Source organism: Vespa mandarinia, chromosome 6, assembly GCF_050613455.1.
Source record: "Vespa mandarinia isolate Hongniang chromosome 6, ASM5061345v1, whole genome shotgun sequence".
NCBI lineage: Eukaryota > Metazoa > Arthropoda > Insecta > Hymenoptera > Vespidae > Vespa > Vespa mandarinia.
Genome location: NC_140815.1, coordinates 6,487,501 through 6,512,183, shown reverse-complemented (window position 1 = coordinate 6,512,183; position 24,683 = coordinate 6,487,501). Strand labels below are relative to the sequence as shown.

At 32.3% G+C, this 24,683-nt stretch overlaps 1 protein-coding gene across 6 annotated transcripts in view; it reads right to left on the bottom strand.

Moving 5' to 3' along the window:
- Positions 1–24,683, bottom strand: part of LOC118440794 (uncharacterized) — a 166,672-nt gene that overhangs the window by 4,904 nt on the left and 137,085 nt on the right. For all 6 annotated transcript variants that reach the window (XM_035864346.2, XM_085657750.1, XM_085657749.1 and 3 more), the window contains 6 exons: positions 15,509–15,637; positions 15,180–15,295; positions 14,723–14,969; positions 12,258–12,392; positions 4,937–5,055; positions 515–693 (listed from right to left, as the gene is read on the bottom strand). In XM_035864346.2, the coding sequence (XP_035720239.2) occupies positions 515–693; positions 4,937–5,055; positions 12,258–12,392; positions 14,723–14,969; positions 15,180–15,295; positions 15,509–15,637 (925 nt within the window). The remainder of the gene's footprint in view (positions 1–514; positions 694–4,936; positions 5,056–12,257; positions 12,393–14,722; positions 14,970–15,179; positions 15,296–15,508; positions 15,638–24,683) is intronic.

The following is a 24,683-nucleotide window of genomic DNA, read 5'->3' as shown; positions in this document are numbered from 1 at the left end:
GAAGAAAGAAAAAAGGAGGAAAAAAAAGGAGAAAGGATGAAGTAATAATAGAATAGATCTATCGGCAAAACAAAGGAAAGCAAACGTGCATTAGTTTCATTCGCGAATAATTTCGATTGCTTATTGCTCATATATATATATATATATATATATATATATATATATATATATATATATCTATAACGTATATACATTACATACGTATAATATTTACTATTTTTTATTCCTGCAAGTAACGTCATTTTATTAAGAACACGAGAACAATGATTTAGGAATGTCGTTGTTTCTGTTAATTAAAAAGAAAACGTAATTAAATCGAAGAACGTTCCTGTATACGGATATGTATGAGAATGTGCCATTCGTCGTTCAGTGGTCGTTCATTAAGTAAAATTCAAATGGTTTTCATCATGCATGGAAATGTATGTTTTCATGAAGAAAAAAAAGAAAAAAAAGGGGGGAAAAAGAAAAGAAAAAAAATTACGTTATTATTATTCTTTTATTGCGGAAAACTCACGGTTATAATGACCGACTGATTGGTCGCAGGAATAAAATGTTGTTTGCATTTTGCTGGGCCCTCTACGGCGAACAATCGATGTGGTTCTGGATGTACAACGGTACCTTCCTCCAATGAAGTTAATCCATAATATTCTACGTCGCATAAGCTTCCGGGTTGTTGGGTACCACCTTCGCGTTCTAGAACATACAAAACGATAGTCTCTGTTCGTGAATCAGAATCGTCCTCTACAATTCCGATGATTTGCGAGATTATTCGAGAATGATTTTAAATCATTCCCAATATAATAATACATTAATGATGTTGGATATAACATTAATTGAATACAATATTCATGGTATTTATGATTAAATCATGAAATATCTATCTTTTTGAGAAGATTAAATCGTTCATTTTAATATATCTAAATTTATCTCGTTTTATCTTCGATAATATGAAATACATAGATACGTACATTCAATGATACAAAATTTTATTCATTTTCATTCGCGATATTATAGGTATTTCATAAAAAGTATTTTCTTTTTTTTTTTTTTTTTGTTTTTTCTATATTTTTCTCTTTTTACATTAATCCAAATATTTCATCGTAAAAATGAAGTTTTGTAAAAGTTTCAATGGACAGATCCCCAACGACAGATTTCCAACAAAAGTTGATAATTTATCTTAAACGAACGTTCGTTTAATATTCGCTTTGAGAACGAAGCGTTACTGGCGGAGGGTCGTTTATTTTCTGAATGCAAATATAATTAATGAAGTGTATTTAATATAGTGTAAAAGCGGTAGCAACATCGAAGCTGGATGATGCAGCGCCTGGCGAATGGGGACGAAGTGGCTATCTGAAGCGTGTCCAAGAGTCAATTTGTCTTTTGCAGATAGTATAACGTTTTAAGTTGATTTCGTTAAGAGTAAAAGGGTAATAAATGGAGACTAACCTTTGATGGTCATCTTATCTTCGATTTCTAAAGCCGTCGATTGAATTTCAAAGGTAATGCGAGATCGTTTTCTTTTTTTTTCTTTTTATTTTTATTTTTTTTCCTTCTTTCCTTCTTTTTTCATCGACTTCGTTTCGTGTACCTTATCTTTATTATTTTTTAAAAGGAAAATACCGACGAGATTATTTCTGTCAGTAACTTTAAGAAAAGGGAATACGTGATAATTAAAAAGAAAAGGAAAAGAAAAAGAATAATAATTACGGTAGTATTATACAATAATATCGTGAATTTTTCATTCAAGATAATGATACGGGACGTGTGAAATGGGTTAAAGAAAGAAGAAGAAAGAGAGAAAGAGAGAGAGAGAGAGAGAGAAAGAAATGGAAAACGAATTCAACAAATACAAATTTTGTCGAGTTTTCATAATTTTTCGTCGTCATAAAGTCGAGTCACGATCAAAAGTGGTAGTAGTTGATTTTAACGCCGAAGTAGAAATTTTCTTTTGTATAGAGGTCCATTCAAGGAGGGATGAGGGAGGAGGAGGAAGAGAAGGAGGAGGAGGAGGAGGAGGAGGAGGAGGAGGAGGTATTTAAATGAAATTTATTTCACGCGTTCGCCTTGCAATTAAAGGAAATAACCCCAGGAACTCGTTGGCAGCAGCTCGTGTATTGGGGTCAAAAGGAAAGGTATACTCGCTTTCTTCGAAGAAAGATGGAATCGGTCTCGGAGGATAGCATCAAATTTTACGATTTCCTTCGTACTTTGCGCTCCCTTATATACGTACGTCGTAGGCTTAAAATGAAAGTTCTAAGGATATTTTCCGAGGTTAAAAAGAAGAAAGAAAGAAAAAGAAAAAAGAATAAAAACGAGAAGAGAAGAAAGAGAGAAAGAGAGAGTGTGTGAGAGAGAGAGAGAGAGACGAAAAGATAGCACGTATTTGATTAATGAAAGATATTTAAACGGTACTATGTGGAATCGAATGAAAAGAATAAAAAGATCGTCGAGTGATAGATAAAATCGGTAATTTGAAAAGAAAGTCCATTATCGATGAGATTACGTGAGGTGGATAGTTTCGATTAAAGTATATAAAAGTTGTTCTCCCATTGGAATAGAGAGAATTAAAGAAACGTGTACAATAATACCTATGGAGTTACTGATTGTAATGATCGATAAATAAATTATTAGAGATTACGATAGGGAAGATAATAATTTTTCGAACGAAATAATCTCACTTCGAAAGAAACATTGAAAGGAATTAGATCTGTTATTTTTCATCCTTTTTTTTGTCCTTTCTTTTTTCTTTCTCTCTTTCTCTCTCTCTCTCTCTTTTTTCTTTTTTTATCGCCTTTTCTATCGACTTTTTCACTTTACGATAGAATGAAAAATTCTGTAATATTGTAAATAATAAATAATATATTGATTTCGATTGATATTTCGTGATTTCATTCATTGATCATAACGTGCCTTTCGTTTTAATTTAAGAATGGAACAGTCAAATACAGTTTGATTCTATTTTCGAATACTATTCAACCTACAAAATCGGCCTTATTGATCCTCGAGAGAGGTATTGGAAAGAGGAAGAGAAAGAGAGAGAGAGAGAGAGAGAGAGAGAGAGAGAGAAATACACAGAGAGAGAAAGAGAGAGAGAGAGAGAGATAAAGATAGATAGAGATAGAGAGAGGAGAGGTATCTGGATGCATGTACCGCGTGTAAACGTAATAACGTCGACAAGCGACGAGGACATTCGTCAATCAGCGTCAAATCGACGATGCTGGTGGTTTGTCGCCGGTGTGACTTCCGTCTCTTTCGTCATTCGCTTTGTTTTGCTCTATCTATCGGCTCGACAATTTTTCTTTTTTCCTTTTTCTTTTTTCTTCTTTTTTTCTTTTTCTTTTTTCTTTCTCTTCTGTCTTCTTTTTTTTTTTTTTTCTTCCACGATACTTTTACTTCCGCATAAATTACAATGCGACTTATTTCGAATATTATTGAGATATATATATATATATATATATATATATATTTTGAGCTTTGATGGATCAATTACAAATTAGTTAATTTCGTTGTCGATTCGTTTGTTCACGATTAGGAAAAAATAAAATACAAAAAAACATCGCGAAAATTTAATTCCGTCCTATTAATTGTATTCGTAGAAACAATGTTAATGATTATGAATGTTTTCGATTATCTCCGAATTATGATTTTCAACAAATACCAATATCTTCTATTTATTCGAACAAATTTTCACTCTGCTTTAACCGTATTTATTAAAACATTATAATTCCGTGGTGAATTAAAACAATCAATAGCGTTATTATTCTATTCGTATCGAGGAATTTTCTACGTTTATCGACGTGAACGATTTTAATCAATTTTTATATGAGAATTTTGGTTCATTTATTAGACCATCGAAAAAAAGATAAATCTAATGAAATAGAAACAATTAACTAGTCGGCCCTATCATCATATATACCAGTTTATTCATCATTATTTTTCTTCGATCAAAAAAGTGTAATATCTCTTATTGATATTACGGATGATAACGTAAAATACATTGTAAACGTTGATACTACATATTTATTTATATATATAGACACATATATATACATATATATATATATATATATATATATATATGTACTTATCGGAAGAGCTTTCGTATAAATGTAAATAAAGCGATAAAACGAATTTAACGAACATTGAAATTTGTTTGACAAATTATTTGGCCGAAGAATGAAACATTTATAACCTTAAGCGTTATTTTATGGAAGAACGCGTAAATTTGATTAAGTGTTTAATGGCCGGTTTCTCGAACGTCCGACTAAAGCCAGTCCGCGCACGTTTTCCACTTAAACGTAAAAAAAGAAAAAAATAAAAAGAAAAAAAAAAAACGAAGAAAAAAGAAAAAGAAAACCAAAAAAAAAAAAAAAATAAAAAGCTTTTCAACGGCTTCTCCATATTTTTTCGTCGGTATCTTTTTCTCCTGTGACGAGCTACGTTTCCATATAAATTATTATCCTTGTTTTTTCTTTTCTCCTTTTCTTTTCTCTTTTTTTTTTTTTTTTTTTTTCTTTCATCTTTCATAGTATTATTCAGCTATTACTTTTAACATCGACGAGATATACTTTAAAACCCCTTTTTCCCCGTATACTTTAATCTACCTCGATACGTTCAAAACGTTTTAACATTCAATGGACGATTAAATTTCAACGGAAATTTAGCGATTAGATGTTCCTTAGACACTACTATTTTTTATAAAATTTTCTTTTCTTCTTCTTATTCTTCTTTTTTTCTTTCTTCTATTTCCATCACATATATATATATATATTTTTATGCAATTTTTATATTCATCTTTGTCGAATGATTATTTCAATTAATTGAATAAACAAATAAACAAACGAACAAATAAATAAATAAATGATGAAATAAATTTGGGCTGCTTAACAATTTGAAAAATCTCGAAGAAGATTTATCCGAACGTATAATAACTTACCGTTGTGAAAATAATAAGATACGTCCATGTATTCTTCGTCAGTAGTATTGTTTGTGGCTCGTCTTAAGACCACCGTCATGTCTCTACCGTTGGATGAGTATCGCTTTGGTTCGACGTATCTACAGACGTGGAAAAAAGAAGCCTTTAACACCTTAAGTATCTGTAATACCGTTAGACGTTCGTGGAAAGAACATCCGACGGTTCTTTGAAAAGAAAACACGAAAGAAAGAAAGGAAAAAAAAAAAGAAAAAGAAAAAAGAACGATTGATACTAGCTACGTAGAAACGTGTTATATATTCTTTTTTTTTTTTTTTTAATACGAGAATCAATAAGAAATAATAATGACGAGATTAAGCTCCGTTCCATTTTAATTATAGGATTTTAATTTATTTGGAAAAAGGGCGGATTTGTCATTATTTTTGTTTCTTTTTTTTTTTTTTCTTTTTTTTGTTTCTTTTTTCTCCCTTACCCGATATAAACGTAAAAGCTCACATTAATATTATCATTTATCATCGATACTTTAACAGGAAATAGTAAATAATATCTCGATATAATTCTGATTCATTATGAATTTCAAGATCGATTAATATTATCGTATGGAAAGAGTGAGTAAGAAAAAAGATAAAAAAGAAAAAAGAAGAAAGAAAGAAAAATAAAGAAAAAATTCTTTCGTAAAAATATTTATTTTTGTCGATTGTTTATAATCATTGACGATTAAAATTTTGAAATATAAAAATATCTTTATATCACAGATTCAATGAACTTTTATTAGTTTTATTAATATCGAAACGATTCAATAAAGGATTCAATGGAATTTCATAATGAATTTTTCAACGTATACGTTGATATAATATTAGTTATCTAAAAATATAAGAAAAAGTCCAAATCATTTAGCGATATTTCTACTCCTTATACATACAATATAAATCCTGACCTATTCATTAAAAGTTTTCTAATATAACATTGATGGATAAATATATTCATCAATATAAATGATGAAAAAATATACCCATCAAAAAGAAATGGTCGCTAGAGCGCGACCCAATTTCTTTCTGTTTTATTCGTAATAAAGAATAAAGAGAATTTTGAAAGATAATAGAGATGATATTTGAGAAGAAACCCGGTATCTTATTATGAATAATGATCGGTTTGATTCGTTCTTAAAGACGAGCTTACACGGATATATTGAGAAGGATCGTCAAAGTGATAGTTTCATGAACGACAAAACACATCCATCCATCTACACACACACACACACACATACATGCATATATGAGTGCGCGCATACATAGACATACACATACACATACACATATATACTCTCTCTTTCTCTGTTTCTCCCTCTCCCTTCTTCCTCGTTTACTGGATGCCCGTAGGAACTTCGTTGTAAATTATGCAGCTTTGCCTTTATACACCAAAGAGTGTGGCAAGCACGAGAACGCGCATGACGAAACACGCGAGTACAAGAGAGGACCAAAAGTTCGGCCAAGTACTGTCACAAAGCACATTTTGTGCTCGATAAATTTTGCACATCGTTCAACTCCATTTTGCTCGGACGAAGTTGTAAATGGACGCCTTGGGAGAAGGGCCACGCGATAACCTTACCGTGAATCCTCTGCCAGAAGTTAGAAGGCCATGATAATTCAGTAGGTTCCTTTGCCTGTTTGATTTGCTAATATGCTTTCTCTATGGTATTTATATTCTTGTATGAAATGAGTTTGTTCATAGACAAAGATAAATACCTATGTATAACTGAAGTTCCTTTATCCATTCGATATACGTGTGTACATGCACATACACATATACACACATATATATATGTATATATGTATATTTACTTTCTATTCATTGGAATGATTTTAAAATGAACGATAGGATAAAAATATCGGGACATCGATTTAACAAGAATCTTTCATCACATTACAGAATTCAATCGGTGATCCTTTTGACGGGCCAACCATAAGATATAGTTACGTTTGAGAAGACCGAAAACGTCGTAATGATATTTTGAGACGAGGCTTCCCGAATCGAAAGATCGTTCGACCCAGTTGGCTAACGGCCAACTCTTCATCCTTGGATTTCGTGTATGTCGACCTGGCATACATATCACTGTGTACTTTTCTCCGTACAATCCAACCAAGACCCAGTGAGGGCCTGAAATTCAGATTTTTCTTAAAGCTCCGCGACGTCTAACCCGAATAATGGTTAGATTGGATTTCGTAAGAATGGTAACGTGTTCTATTTCTTAAATGTTATATAAATTTTTTATCCAAAATTATCTTCGTTCGTTTCATGATAATGGCTATATTCAGTTTTTTAATGATATACATATATGTAGAGATAGATAGATAGATGGATAGATAGATAGATAGATAGATAGATAGATAGAAAGAGAGAGAGAGAGAGAGAGAGAGAGATTTATTCATTTTTGGATTAGATAAATTATATTTAAGAATAGAATAAAAATTGTGTAACAATAAATTGGAATTATTTTTCGAGATTGTACGATAGAAAGTAAATAATAGCGGTTCAAAAGATGTTTACGTGTATACGCGTGATTGGTTGAACTACTTGGAACTTCAAGTAGTAATGGCTATAATAGTAAGGTCGGCCATTGTGTACACGTGAAAGCGTACATATGTACGTACCTATGTACATTCCTATACACGCTATACCAAGATCTCTCAAGTAGGGAAAGGTATGTTTGCAGGAGTGGAACGATTCTCGACAGGCTACAGGTTTGCATCGTAAACATGGAGAACTGTGGTTTTCTTGGTACAAAATCGACAGCTCGTATTTTCTATAGTGGCATTTGGGAATACCGATCGAACGTGTCCTGGTCCAAAAGAAAATTTCTATGAGTTTTCGAAGAAAGTTCAAGAAACTTTTATGAATGGACGAACGACAACAGGAAGGACAGAGATAGAAATAGGAAGAGAGAGAGAGAGAGAGAGAGAGAGAGAGAGAGAGAACTTCTCGATCGGAATACGATTGTTGTTGATTTAGAAAAGGATAGGTACTCTTGCGAAATCGATCTTACGTTTACCATTCGACGATCCTTCTTAGTGAACTTATTGATCGAGCAAGTAAGCTCTTCCGTAGAATAGGATAATAAGAAAGAATCAGTTAAAAATTTCAAGACGATCTTATTTAATATCCTTAGTATTTATTTTAAATTAATGTCGGAAATTGAATAGTAAGAAAATATCGATCTTTTCTCTTATATATCTGTTATATATATTTATATTACATATATATAATATATATATATATCTTTTTCTTGTATTCTCTTTGAAAGCGGTTCAACCGAGAACAGATTGAAAGTCTGTTGAGGTTAACGTCGTTTTAAACGCATCATGAAAGCTTGTACCGGGAAAGATCCCGTGATCTCATCGCGGAATGGGAAACGTGCCTGCGGGCGAAGCGTGCGGGATGAAGCACGAGCTTTATTTTGCATGAATTTTTACGAGATTAGCCAGCATAAAACACGTGGCAGTCCCATAAGCACGTACGTATATATGTATGTACGTATGTACAATGGTACATCCTATTCGTTGCCGCCTACCAGTCATAAATTACAGCTGGCTGTCTGAAAACGTTAAGAAATTAAAATAGATTAAAAACTGGCTGTTACGTCGTCGGACGATGCCTGTGTGAGATTCTCACGTAGGGCGAATGTGAGTTTGGCGAAAAACAACAAAATAGTTCGGCGAAATGATAAAACATAGAAATGAGAAGAAAAAAAACTAGATAGCGAATTATCAAAGCGTAAAATGGAGGATTGAAATGACGACATTTTATAGTCGAACGAGAATTCTTCTCCATCCGTCTATAAATTTATCAAGTTCAAGTTTTTTTTTTTTTTTTTTTTTTTTCTTTTCCTCTATATTTTCCTCTTACTAATGTATTTTCTCACGTGTAAACGTCATCATTATTCGATGAGACGAGGAAAATCTGCAATTTTAATAAGTCTTATGTTTTCCTTTTTATACATTGTATTATTCGTCATTAATATTTCAACGTCAAAATGAGGCTCCTTTCAAAAAACGACCTCATTGTCAACTTCCATTACTCTTTATAATCCATTCTAAATATTTATATATATATATATATATATATATATATATATAATATATGTATATATACATATATATTTTCGTTCTTCTTTTTCTCTTGATTTAATGCGTCAACGTTTAAATTAGTCGTTCGTGTATGAAAATTTTACGGGTTTACGTTGAGGTTGATGTAATACGTAAATTTATATATAGGTAGAGCGCAGGTGCGGTGAATTTTGACATAGGTGTTACTTCGGTCGGAAAATCAGAATGTTCCTGAGTAGAAACATAAAGAGAAACGCACGGCTGGAAAATCGTTTGAGCCGTCACGTCGAAATCCCTTGGCCTTTTTGACCGGCGGTCAGTTCCTACGGGACGACGAGAATACTCCTATGTATACATATAGATACATATACATACATACGTACATACATATATAGAATTCTACCTACGCTTGGATATCGTTTTTATATTTCTATTCTACTATTTCTGTCGGCTGTGCATAATATATATCTATATATATATATATATATACACACACTTATGTATGTGTTTGTGTATTTATGTGTGTGTGTGTGTGTGTGCAACGTATCAGAATGAATTCACTTTTCTGTATGAACATTCCTTTCATTTTTATCCTTTCGCGTATTTTTCTAAGGGCGATACGAAAATCGTTTCTTGAAAGATAGTTTATGACATTTTGTTGCTCATTCTATTATTTTTTTTTTCTCTCTCTCTTTCTCTCTTTATCTCATTCTTTCGTTCTTTCGTTTTCTGTTAGATTACATTTATGAGGACGTTAGGGAATGTTCCAGTTTTCCCAGTACTGTCGTTAGTTTTCGTATCCTAAAACGTTACTCATGAAATCCCAAAAGGACACTTTTGTAAGTTCTTACTTAGGAATTTTTGAAATTCGTAAAGTAAATTCAAGGTCGGTCTTAAATCGAACATCGATTTGGAATATCGTCGTTTTTCTCGTTCTTTCGTTTCTATTCTGCACCTGTTCTCCCTTCGTACTTCTCTCGATCGTCGATCTTCATTTCGAAACTGGCGTTAGTAATGTTCGGTACGAATCTTTGAATAACGACCCTTTCGATTATCGGTTAACTCGATGTGATGTGATGCATGTATATATATATATATATATATATATATATATATATGTATGTACATACATATGTACGTACACGGTGATCAATGTAGAAATAACAACGATAACTTTTTTTCTGAAAATTCTTTTCCCTCTTTTATCTGTTATTATTATTATTATTATTTTTTTTTTTCTTTTCTTTTTTTTTTTTGTTCTTTTACCACCGGAAACTCTTCCACAAACGAAATATTTCACTTTCGACGATTTTTAAGGAAAAATAATTATTCATATAATTTTCATGTACAATCAATGTATTATTTTATTATAGATCGTTCGTCAAAAATAATCCATACAATTAATCACACGAACTTCGAAGGGGAAAGGAAAATAAAAAGAAAAAAGAAGGAAAAGGAAGAATGCAAAAGAAAAAAAAAAAAGAAAAAGAAAGAAAGAAAAAAAGAAAAGTAAAAAAATTAAAAAGGAAAAAAGGAGGAACAAAATGATGAGTGAAAAAAGGGAACGACAAACCGGTCAATTTACGGGAACTAATTATTAATATGCCCAACGACGATCGACTATTATCACCAGGGATTTTATGCTCGTTAATTATAAATGATAGGATCGTACATTAAAGCGGCATTTAATCGGTCGAATAATAAAATATATAGTTAGACACATGGGTGTAGGGGGTGTTTCGCACCACTGTTCAGGAAACAAATAATTTTCTCTATAGAATTGATACACCTTTCAGAGCTATGCATTTGCTAAAACGAAAATAGAATGTGGATGTAAAAGAGATAGATAGATAGACAGATATAGAAAGAGAGAGAGAGAGAGAGAGAGAGAGAGAGAGAGAAAGAGAGAGAATATGTGTGTGTATGTGTGTATGTGTGTTTGTATGAGAGAGCGCTTAAATTATTTGTCTCATTCATAGGTGAATGCTTGAATTATTCCTTCGAATCGGTAACGTTCGCGGGATCCATATCGTTCGCTTCATTTCTCTATAACGTAAACGATATCGCACATTCTCCGCGCGTTCGAATGATTTGTCGCGCTTTACGCGCGCATGGAATTCCCGTGTGAATTTGTTTTATTAACACGCTATCGCGCGTAGATGGTGTTACATAAAATGTTTATGATTCTGTGTTGATATTTAAAGTGAAGAAAAACAAAAATAAAACAAATACGAGAATGAGTGAGAGAGAGAGAGAGAGAGAGAGAAAGAGAAAAGAGAGTTTTGTTTTTTTTTTTTTTTAATATTAATCGGACTTTTCTATTGACTCACGGATACGGGCAGCGTTTCGTAATCCAAGAGAACAAGGGAATACCTTTTTTCCTTTCTCTTATTATACTCTTTTCATTTGAATATATTCTCTAGCTAAATACAGGTACCATGGAATAAAACGAGCCCACCCAACCCAGTCATCTTTCGTGCTTTGACTTCCGGCAAGATGAGTACGAGGTATCGCTCCATGTGGCAGCTCTCATTCTCGAGTGGAAATACGAATGATGTATATGTGTGTTGGCGACTGTTTTACGATTTTTAATACATAGACGTATGTATATATATATATATATATATATATATATATATACCTACGTAAGTACATGTAAGCAGAAAAGTATAAAGAGACAGATAGAAAGAGAGAGAGAAAGAGATATAGAGAAAAATAGAGATAAAAGAGAGAAAGAGAGAAAGAGAGAGAGAGAGAGAGAGAGAGAGAGAGAGCCAGATAGAAAGAGAAAAGAACGCATTCCGTCGATCTTGTCTCCGTTTCAAGCGAAGGAATGCATTCGTTTGTACTAGATGAATGAAAGTTACAAGACTATGAGATGAGACTAAAAAGAAAAAAAATTTCTCGTGATCGTATAGACATTCATACGTTTCTTTTTTTTCTTTTTCTTTTTCTGTTTCTTTTTTTTTTTTTTTTCCTTTTTCTTTGTAAAAAAACCGAGTCTCCTCGTCACATTGACTTTTCTCGTTTATGATTCGAGGAGATAAAGAAAGAAAAAAGAAAAAAGAAAAAAAAAGATCGTTCTCTGCGTAAGAGATCGATTGAAGGTATCTAATACTTATATACATATTTTTTTTATTCTTCTCGTTTTCCTTTTGTTTTTGTGTTTTTGTTTTCATTTTTTTTTTTTTTTTTTTTTTTTTTTTTCGTTATTTACTCACTCATCTCGTCGAGCAAATTCTCGTGGTAGCCTTTGTGCCGGACTGCAAATTCGTACGAGGGACTTCACCGTGTTCGCTATTCCACCTTCCGGTATACCGTCGAATATCTCGATCATCGATTGACACGATTGCGCGCTGAAAAATCACAATAATAATATTGACAATTTGATCATTTTTTTTTCTCTCTCATTCACGTAAAAATAGTATGAATTTTTTTTTATATGTTGTTTTTCCTGTTTTTTTATTTTTTATTTTATTTTTTATTTTTAAGGTATAAAAAAAATCGATGAAAAAGGAATAGAGGAGAGAGGAAGATAAAATAGTACCGATAAAATAGTAATGTTATTATGATTTGTTGAAAATAACGAAGTGATCGAGATTAGGATTGTAGATACATACATATACATACACACACACATACACACACACACATATATATATATATATACAAGAGTATTCCCTATATTTTGAGTTACTGTCTTCAATGAGACTCATAGATATATAATATTTTATTTGAAACGTATACTGATATCACAATAAAGCTTACTATACCTGTCTTGTACATTGAAACCTTCGGGCACTCTAAATGTTTACTCTTCGTTTATTCGTCCCTTTGAATCAATGTAGGTATGCTCGAGATCAGAGTAAAGTTGCCCTTTCAAATCCATCCCTATAACACGTATTATTTCTCTACCTTCTCTTTTCCTATTCTCTCTCTCTCTCTCTCTCTCTCTCTCTCTCTCTCTCTCTTCTTCATTCCTTTTAAACGCAAATGTAAACCTCGAAGATACGAATGTTAAATAGGTACTCGTTTTTCCATGTTGTACTTATTCTACACGATAATTGAAAGTCTCAAGTTTATATGTGATGTGTATATATCTACGTTCACGAAACGATTCTGTGATTTAATACTATACTTCTCAGTATAATGAAATTCGCAATGTCGCGTTTCGAGGAATGAAATTAATTAAGTTGAATTGTATAATCGTGCGAAAGATTTCGACGATGTTTCTCAACGACAATGTTTCTCAGTTGAATAATTAAAAATAGCAATATTGTATTTCATATTGTACATACTTATGCATTTATGTATCTTAAATTGTATGTATCTTCTAAAAATTCACATTAATATCAATTAAGAAATTCAATCTAACGAGTCTATTCTATAATATAGATAACAATATATACACATATATATATATATGTATGTGTGTGTGTGTGTATCAGGCTATATCGGTATATGTTATTTCTATCACGTACATATCGTTTATTGAGATAATTGAAGAGATATTCTCGATACGTGAGAAATAAATATAAAGACTTAAAGTAAGGGTTTAGAGGAAATCGATAATATGAGAGGTTTGTCGTTCTTTGATTTTTCAGTATTTCCTTCGAGAATATTTCTATAGAAATGGAATCGAATCGTATCCTACTATTGCAGATATTTTATTTATAAACTCGAAAGTCTTTATATCGACGATAGGTCATATCTATATTTCTTTTGCCGATCGAGTCGAATTTCCCCATGAATATTAGATATCAATGATATATTGTATATGAAAAGAATAAAAATCATTGTTGACTAAAGACCCGATATATTCTGAGTATATGTGAAGCGTATGGAAGAAAAACCAAAAGAAACAAGAAAAAGAAAAAGAAAAAGAGAGAAAGCAAAAAAAGAAAAAGCAAAAGAATAGAAAGAAAGAAAGAAAGAAAGAAAGAAAGAAAGAAAAAAAAATTCAATCGAAAAAAAATCTAATTAAGTCGTAATTTCAAAAGTTTACAGTTTTTAAATTGTTCATGGCGGATGGATATTATTTTCTTGTCTTTACTTTCCGAATAAAGATTTCGTTAAGACGTCTTAACAATAATTACGACGTACAATACGAACGTAATTTCTTACTTTCAAGAATTTGATTTAGAACCCGCGTTAGAAGTCAACTGGAATGGATTTGGGAAAATAGATGCTGTAGGAATGACAACAGTGGTAAGAAGCGAGAACAGTAACAACAACACAACAACAACAATACAACAAAAATAACAACAACAACAGCAACGTCACATATCTAATAAAATTATGTATATAATAAGATAGTTTCTCACGAGCTAGCGAATATAATAGTCGGTTGAAGTAAGTCTGGTAAAGTTATTAAAATATAGAGAAAATATAAATAGTATGTCGATTCGTGAAATAATACTTTGATTATTATGAAATATTTTACGAATCGTTAAAAGGAAAAAAACAAAGAAAAAAAAAAGAAAAAAAAAAAAAAGAAAACCCATTCAAAATAGAAATATTTCCAAATGATTATTTTCGTTATAAATATATTTATATTTATTTTAATGATTAATCGTATTAGAGATCGATCAATATTATAATTAAAATGTAATGAATAAAATATTTCTCATTGTTCTTGAAAGGATATAAATAAGGAGATAAATGTAATAGGGATGAAAGAGATTACCTGAGATTATAACTGGTCAAGGAAACGTGTCCGGTATGATAAGTACCACCACGAAGAACGAGCCGGCAGGTTGTTGACTTGATCTTTCCTCTTGTATCGTGATGACCTGAACGAACTTTCTCCCCGTTTACTTCAAGGTCACAGCTATATCCAGTCGAGGATCCTTGATCTTTACGATGTTCGTCAGTGTCACGATTGTTATATCTTACGTTGTAAAAATGATTCCCAGCCGATTTCATGATATCCGCTATAAAAGAGAGAAACAAGTAGAAGAAACGTATAATTTATGGAAACGTCCTAAACAATAATAATAATAATAATTCGCGTATATTGATAAGGAAATAATAGAAATAATTTAAAACAATTTGATTTCTTTATTTTTCCATAACAATATCATTGTATGTATCATTTCGCATAGATAATCGTATTATGTTAAGAAATCAATTCGTGCACTTACAAGTTTTATTGGCCGGTTCTGGGGTAATCGTATTAGGTATTTCGGTTGTGATTTCAATGAAATTTACCGTCGCCACGAAACCATTGTAATCAAATGGAGATACCTCTGGGCCAGCTCTGAAATATAATACGTAGATGTCCTTAGGTATCCGTTCGTTTTATCGAAAAATAAAGATAAACTTATTGGATAAGGAATTAATAATAATAATAATAATGATAATAATAATAATAATAATAATAATAATAATAATAATAATAATAATAATCATAATAATAATAATAACAATAATCATAATAATAATAATGATAATGATAATAATTTTTTTTTACCTAAATTCAACGAGTACTTCTTGCCCGTTGTACATCATCGATGCTTTCTCTTTGCCACAGAGCATTTTCAGGAGCGGACTTGAGGTCGTTGGACCCGAATAAACGGCGATATAGTCGCTGGTACAATGACTGTAACACGAATGAGAAAAGAAATATATTATGTGTTTTCTCTCTTAAGCTGGTTTGAGAATCGTCTCATCTCCAGGCAACCAACCTCTTTTCACATCTCCATTGACGTTCTTAGATCCCCCTTAGGGGATCGTACGATGAGACTATCGAAACGAGTACCCCAACGCTCCCCTCCCCCCCTCCCACTCCACCTGTACCGATTTATCAAGAGAGTTCATGAGAATGTAAGAGATTCGATGGCCTTTCCAAGTTTTGCCATTAAGAAAATATCCAATATTACAGTCAGAGCTCATGGTGGCTTTACCAAAATTACAAAGGCGATAGACTGATTTATTTTACGAGAAAACTTCAAAAGTCATATTAACCAAGATCAATTCCATTTTCTTTCTTTTTCTTTTTTTTCTTTTTTTTTTTTTTTCAATCGTTCGATCATTATAATAATAAACGTACGATTCGACAATCGATTAAAAGTCACGAGTTTCTCGTTTTATATCAAATTTAATAATATGATAAAAATATTTTTGTTATATCTAATTAAATCATACGATATATATATATATATATATATATATATTTTCTACGTCAATATTGTTATTCCATCGTTGAAACATTTTCGAAATTTCCCACGGTGGCAAATATAATATTATTACCGATAAATAAGCTGTCACATATAATATTATCCCATGAAAATTTCAATAGAGGGAATAATCTTCTCTTTCGAACCTCTAAAACTTCATTTGACTTTATCGCGTTTCCATTAAGCGATCAGTTATATTACGAAAGTTCTCATCGATGTTGATTATTTCGTTTTAGAAAGATTTAAATTATCCCTTTCGTAGGTGCAAAACGATTCTGTTCGTGTAAGGGATGGATAGATGAAGAAGGAGGATGGGGGTGGGTGGGGAAGAAGTGGGGATAGGGATAGGGGAGGGGAGGGGAGGGAAAGAGAGACACGAGAAAATCTGTTAAAATTGTTTGAAAAGATAGGAACTCGCGGGATGATTTCCTTCTCTGTTTAACAGCGGCTTTACGTTGCATAATTGCGGCTAAATTGCAAAGTAGCTTAGAAGAGAGAAAAGTCGTTGTAACCTCTTCTCAACTTAAAGTTCGTACAAAGCAGCGAACCGAGTGGATCGTTTTCTGGTAAACTTTTCGAAATAAGACTTTCTACGATTCTCTCGTTCTCGTTCTCGTTCCCGTTCTCAAAGAATCTTACCCTATAAAATTTGCCCAGTCTTATTTTTGTTTGTTCCTTCGTCGAAACTTTTTCGAATGTCGACATTTTTAAAGGTCAGGATCTACTACAGGTAGTAAGTATTTCTTTTTCTTCTCTCTCTCTCTCTCTCTCTCTCTCTCTTTCTCTCTTTCTTTCTCTCTCGTCCTACCCTATTCCCACTCTCATATAGAAAACCATCGTTTCCGAACAACCGGCTGTGACCGCGGAAATGGTTTCACGTCATTTTCTGCCCGAACGGCTTTAACAACAGAAAATCGGATTCTTCTGGCTCCATTTCCCAGGATCTCTCTTCTGAGTGCCTCGAAAGAAAAAGTTAAACGATGAAAATAGAATAAACTGCGAACGTGCGTGTATCGTCTTTTTCTTTTTCTTTATTTTATTATTATTATTATTATTATTATTATTATTATTATTAATCTTTTTTTTCTTTTTTTTTTTTTTTTTTTTTGAAGTAACTTTTTCGATGTGAACACCTGCGAATATTTGTGAAATATTCTCATTGTTCTCGTGTAGTAAATCAATGTAATAAATAAACATATATATATATATATATATATATATATATGTCAATATCGGGCATTTAAAGCCTCACAGAGTAGAAACATTAATAATTTCTTAAAATAATGTCCTCTTTAATATACTTTAATTGAAATCCTTTGTTGAAGGCATTACAAAGAGTAACGTGGTCGCGTGTCGAAGTATATTAGCTCTAATGTTTCCTTTGAGTTTTATTGCGTTCAACGGTACCGCCAGAAATGCAAGGGCAAATCGAGTAGCTTCCCTGCCATTCTCTATGTAAATTCTAAAGCAATTAGGTCTCGAACTCGACTCGTGAGATACAAGAATGTCACTTTAAAGAGAAGAGGAATAGGAGAAAGAGAACGAGACAGAGAAGGGGTAGAGACAGAGACAGAGACAGAGACAGAGACAGAGACAGAGACAGAGACAGAGTCAGAGTCAGAGTCAGAGACAAAGACAGAGACAGAGACAGAGAGAGAGAGAGAGAGAGAGAGAGAGAGAGAAATAGATAGAACGAGGAAAGGTGCTTCGAATGATTCTATTACCTGAAAGGAAAGCGTGGAATGTCGTAGTGGTATAAAGAAGAAATACGTCTTTGAATTTGGCAATGGCGTTACCTTCCTTGCACCTTCTTGCGTACTTTTGTAAGCAGTTTAAAGGGCGACGCGCGTGAGAAAAGAAAAAGAGAGTGAGAGTGAGTGAATGAGTGAGTGAATGAGTGAGAGAGAGAGAGAGAGAGAGAGAGAGAGAGAGAGAGAGAGGGAGAGAAAGAGAAGAAAAGAGAAGAGAAGAGCAAAGTGAAAAGAACAAAAAGAAAAAAAAAAAAAAGAAAGAAATAAAGAGGAGTAGAACGTCGACCTTACGGCTTTACTCGTTTAAGAGGGAAAAGAAAAAAAAAAAAGAGGACTTTTATCCGAATCTGAGCAATTTCATCTTTTGCATTTTCATGGTATTCTATTCTTTGTTTTATTCATTCCCCGTGAGAGTGACCTTGTTTCTCGTCGTCACCGTCGTCGTCGTCGTCATCGTCGTCGTCGTCGTTGTCGTCGTCGTTGTCGTCGTTGTCGTCGTCAGTTCTCGGCCGCAATTTCTTTTGCTTAAGAACTTAATGTACTGAAAATTTAGAACAGTTGGATCGACGAACGGCAAAGTGTAAGGAGCGTACCGTGTAGACGGATATGTAAGGTAATCCGTTTGAAATTACGATGAGGGTGGATGGGGGTAGGATGAGGAAGAGGAGGAGGATGAGGAGGAGGAGGATGGTAGGAATGATATGAGTGACGGGTGGATGGGTAAAGTCGCTTGCATTCTCGTCGAGGAAAAGCTTGAAAATAAGAGAAAAAGGAAAGTGAAGAAAAGCTCGTCCCTTTTACTCTTCTATTTTTCTTCGGTTAGCTGTATATTTATATAGGTGAATCATCCCGTAGAGATTCCGATGGAACGATAAGTTCGTTTCGAAGGTAAGCGTAAGGGAAACGATTTTGGTAGAATCAAGTTGAACTTTTCTTACTATACTCGAACTATATCCGTACGACGTTTGAGAATTTTAATAAACTGTCTTAAAGAAAGTCATCCTTGAGAAACGAGTGTCTCCTTCCTTTTCTTTTTCTTTCTCTTTTTCTTCTTCATTTTCTATTTCTATTCTATTCTTTTCTTTTCTTTTCTTTTCTACTTTCTTTTCTTTTTCAACGAACGAAGAAGAATTCGCATTTCACGGAGCGTGATTTTTATAAGATTGTAAGATAAATCTCGTAAGGACTTGGTATGATCGTGAAGGAAAATAAAAGGAGAAAAGTGAAAAAAGAGAAAAACGAGAAAGAAAGAAAGAAAGGGTGGGAGGGAGGTAGGAAGGAAGGAAGGAAGGAAGGAAGGAAGATCTCAATTGTCCACTTTTGTTTGCATGGAAAATTATCATAAAAGTATACGGAAATGCGACGGGAACGTTCTGTTAAAGATTTTATAGTTGGGAACGATTGTGAAACTGTGAAATCGCTACGATCGCAATTACAGTAATAATACCGTGGATAATAATAACAGTGGAGACCCCATGGTTGCACTAGACGCAAGCCAGCACATTGGCGAGTGGCATGCTTACACTACGCGTAATCGGCATCGCGCTAGCAGCAGTTATCGTATGTAACTGCGTGTTACTAATGCAGAACTATATGCATAGAGAGATATTAATGTACCGCGCGATCCTATTTACTGCGATTAATGTACCATAGATGTGCCGTTATCTGGTTGCTCTCTTGAACCGACGAAATCAGAAGCAGCATACACGATCTACGGTTTAACGATGAAGCTTGAGAGAAAATATAAGTCGAGCGTATCGAGTGCAACTATCTCTCTCTCTCTCTCTCTCTATCTCTCTATCTATCTATCTATTTCTAACTCATGTCTTGCCTTTAATACCCATAGTTTATAATTTTACCGAACACGATATGATGGATCTCAAGTGATTTTATAATAGATCAATAATTTATATTATATTTCATTTAATCGAAGAATTAATCAATCGAAATTATTCATTAATTATAAAATATTACTGTTCATTAATATCGATTCAAGGAACGTCGTTCGTTGAGATATTATTTATGTATGTATGTATATATGTACATAGATAGATATGTATTTACTTAGATTACGTTATCTTTCATAGGTATATCGAATGATGTTACTTGGTCGCTCGATAATGGTATTCGAAGGAAAAAAGCTTTAAAGAAACATAGAACACGTAAAATATGTTCCTTTCGTAGACACGCGATAATCCTTTCGTTCCTCTCGATTCACTTATAAAAAGCTAACGTCGACCTTACTTCCATTACTTTATTGCTTTTATATTTTCAATTCATTGTAAGCACGATCACTTTAGGAATCTATTATTCTTTTTAAAAATCCCATCCTCGATGTTATATTCTGAAATGATGAAAGCCAAGGGCGAACGTATAAGATATGAGAAAGAGAGAGAGAGAGAGAGAGAGTGAGATCGTGTATCCACGAGAATACCATGAGATACGTGTCTTTTTATTACCAAGATTAGCATTATTCTCCGCCCTTTATCATTCTTTATAAAACAGCTGTCGGTTTTCTCGCGTTACTATGGATATCATGGAAAAACAATAGTGAAGACAGGCAGAGTAAGAAAGAGGAAAAGAGAAAGAGAGAGAGAGGGAGAGAGAGAGAGAAAGAGAAGGAAAAGTAAGAAAGGAAGAAAGAGAAAAAAAGAAAGAATGAGGGAAAAAAAATGTTTGCTTTTTTAAATATTACCGCGGACGGTGCTTCATTGTTGTTTTATTTATTTATGCATTAAACGATGTTATCTTTGAAATTAATCGTAATATCGATCAAGTAACCGGTTAAATTAGTAATATCGTTTCGGATTTTACTTAAACATAAATTTTTTTATGGTGATCCATAGGGATACAAAGTGATCAAAAAGACGGAGAGAAAATGATATAAAAAAAAAATGTGTATATATATATATATATATATATATATATATATATATGAGTTTGGTAAAGAAAAGTTGTAAAGAGAAAATATCCTGACATTTTGTTGTATTGTAAAAAAACATATTATTGGCTCTTCTTAGGAAATAAAAGATTTTTATTCTTGATAAAAGCTGTCATTTACAAATGGTTTTTGTTAATTCAATGAGAGAAAGGAGGTCTTTTAAAAAAAAGTTTCGTTCAAAGGAATTTACGAGATGCATATGAAACGCGCTCGATGAAAACATATTAAGCTTTTTCTTTTCTGGAGTCAAATTAAATATAGTATTATAAAAAGAATGAGAGAGAGAGAGAGAGAGAGAGAGAGAGAGAAAAAGAGAGAGAGAGAGAGAGAGAGAGAGAAAAAGAGAGAGAGAGAGAGAGAGAGAGAGTATTTTCAAACACATTGAGTATTGTAAATCTATCGAATATAATTTTTAATTAAGATAAAAAATAAAAGAAAACAAAAAGACAAAAGAAAAAAGAAAATAATTCAATTACTTACAACAATATATAACAAAAGTTAATATGAAAACATTATTACGAGTCATATACAAATTATATATTTAAATAATAATAAAAATAAATGAAGATAATTGTATAAAAATTATGATTAAAAATCAATCTTAAAATATAACATTGTTCTTACTCGTGTCCTTATTATATTATAAACATATAATATAATCGACATTGTTGTCAACGTCGTACACATTCTAGTTCTAATTCTTGTTCTCGTTCTCGTTCTCGTTCTCGTTCTAACCCAATACGAAATGAAATAGAACAGGAGTGGCTCTCGTTGAGAAGAAACTTGCCGCTGATTACAAACGATCCTCGTACTTAGGCTATCCTCTCAGTTGAACCGCATTGTTATTCGGAACCGCTTTCGCGAAACGAGGTATTATTTCGGGCGAGTTCCATTCTCATTTTCACGTCTCGTCGGATTGGCTCGAGGCGACCAACGTCGTCCACGCTGCTGTGCGCGCGTGAACTTACCCCCGAGAGAGAGAGAGAGAGAGAGAGAGAGAGAGAGAGAGAGAGAGAGAGAGAGAGAAAGAAAGAGAGAAAAATACAGAAAGAAAGGGAATGAAAAGGTACGGAAATTACACCCTTCGTTTATCTCTCTCTCTCTCTCTCTCTCTCTTTCTCTCTTTCTCTCTTACAATTAGCCTTTTTATTTTTGGATACTATTGCAATCGCGCGTCCCGCGAAAAAGTAAAGAATCATCGAAAATTTCACGTAGGAATAATCAATGTGGGATTATATTTACTCCGATATCTCGTTTCTCGTCTCCCATATTTTCAATCTTATTTTTTCTTTCTTTTTTTTTTTTCCCTTTTAATTCGAATCTTTTTATTTTTCTTCTTATTATTCTTTCTTCCTTTCTTTTTTCATTTGCCAAATAGAATTTATGTTAAATTCGAATACCCTCGCAAAGTAATTATACCAACGCTGTCGGCGATCGCTAATGGAATACAAACTTTATATCATATTGGAAAATTTAATATGGAAACAATATTTAATTATTATTCATTATTAGTTTAGACGTTTATGCTCGTTATCGTTATTGATCATTCTAATTGTTATTATTGAATGAAAGAAATGATAATAATATAGTTTTTAATTAAGTTAGATGATAGATATTAGTATGATATTATTGTTGAAATTTATTTCATCGGATTATGAATACTTTTATTATTATTTACTTATAGGTTTCAGTAAAAGAAATTGATAAAAACGTTCTGTCGTATTTAAAAAAGAAAATTATCAATTATAAAATAAACAATAGATTTTTCAAAGTAATTCTCTTTTCGTCATTCGATTAATATAGTTCTTTTTTTTTCCTCTCATTATTACGAGATCTTCATTAAACAAATGAGTCTAATAAATCGAATTAAATTGGAAATTTGTTCTCAATAAAAAAAAAAAAAAAAAAAACAAAAAAAAAAGAAAAAAAAGAAAAAAGAAAAAAGAGAAAAATTGTAATTTTGATCTCTATTCGATCTGAATCTCTTTATTCGATTGAAAAATGGGATGGTACGTATTTAAAAGAAAATTTTTAATAAAGTTATAAAAGTAAAAAGTATCTATAACAGGTGTAATTAATAGTAGACGTAATCACGTTAACGTAAGTAAATGATACTTCCTATTGGTTTATTTTTTATTTCCCTCCCTCCTCCGCCCCCCCCTTAATACTTTTCCATCCTAAATATAATTACTTTTGATTGTATCCTCAATAAATAATGCTTTTTAACATTCATATATTATTCTATGATAACGATGATGTAGATGGTAATCATTTATTTATCAATTTGCATTTATTAATTAAGGTTGGTAAAAAAGTATTAAAGAGGTTGTTAAAATCAAATTCGTTTTGTGTTTGTGCTATTGCAATTTTAACGAAGCTCTTGATAAATGAGAAACAATGATAATTGTATTGTTAACGTCAGTATTGTTCACTTAATTAGCTTCAAAAATTACTTACCAGTTTCATAGACAGAAACGAATTAATAATATTGCGTTGTAATATTATTAATTCAGTTTTGTTATATTGGATTATAGCTTTTTTTTTGCTGCTCCCTCCCTCCCCCCCCTCTCTCTCTCTAATATATATATATATATTATTTTCTCTTTCATCATATTGTTCATACCTTATGATATTGGCTGATGAATTATTTTGTATTGAATTTTACTTTTTTCTCGTTTAATAATGTACCATCAAGGTACATAATAATTATTTTCAATTTTAATTTTGTACAGTCTTAATGAAAAAATGCAAGTAAAAGAAATGTTCCCTTTTTAAAAAATTTCTATGTTGAATGATACATTAATGTTAGTAACGCGATTAACAAGCTAGAAATACGTATCACGTAATATTATTACTTTTACGAGATCATCAGGTGTGCTTTTCGAGATGAACTTTTTGGTGCCGGTAATAAGAACAGGAAGTTGAAACGTTAAGCTACTCTGCGGTTTGAGGTATGCCTTATCTAAGAGCTTTACACACTGTTACGTTTATTAAAATCATTCGTATGGATTTAGTTTCACGGAGTAAGTTTTCATATTAGAAATGAAAATCTAAAATCGTTCATTTCTATTTTCATTAACAATTAAAATAATAATTGTAAAAATTGTATACAAATTAATTGACGATAATTTAACAATGACATTGTAAAGTTTCTATCTTAACACCCGTTATTATATTTTTACGGATAAAAGTTTCGATTATCTTTTGAAGATTTTATATTATTACGTAGAAAGAATAAAAGGAAAAATGATTTAATTACAACGGGAAAGAATATCAGGGGAGACGATACAAAACTCATTCGATCGAAATATCGATATCGAAAGTAAGATCGAACTCGTCCTGTACCTTATATCCTAGACTTTAACGAACTTTATTATATTGGCCTTTCTTGCGATATCCTTTCGAAACTTTTAACTCGTTGGATCTCGAAGAAAACTTATTTTACTATTCACGTGAGAAAAAGGAAAAGAAGTAGAAGACGAAGACGAAGACGAAGATGAAGATGAAAACGAAGAAGAAGAAGAAGAAGAAAGAAGAAGAAGAAGAAGAAGAAGAAGAAAAAGAAGAAGAAGAAGAAGAAGAAGATAGATAGATAGAGAGGAGGAATGGAGCGAACAGAAAAGTCCCTTTCCTTCTTGAGCCCTTGTCTGACATTTCTATCGTGAAACTAGCGAGGGGGAACGTTTTCGAAGGAACAGCACCAAGTTCGATCGTAATTTTAAACGAAGTAAAATGTCCGTCAGTTTGGGCCAGTGCATTCACACGACGATAATTAAA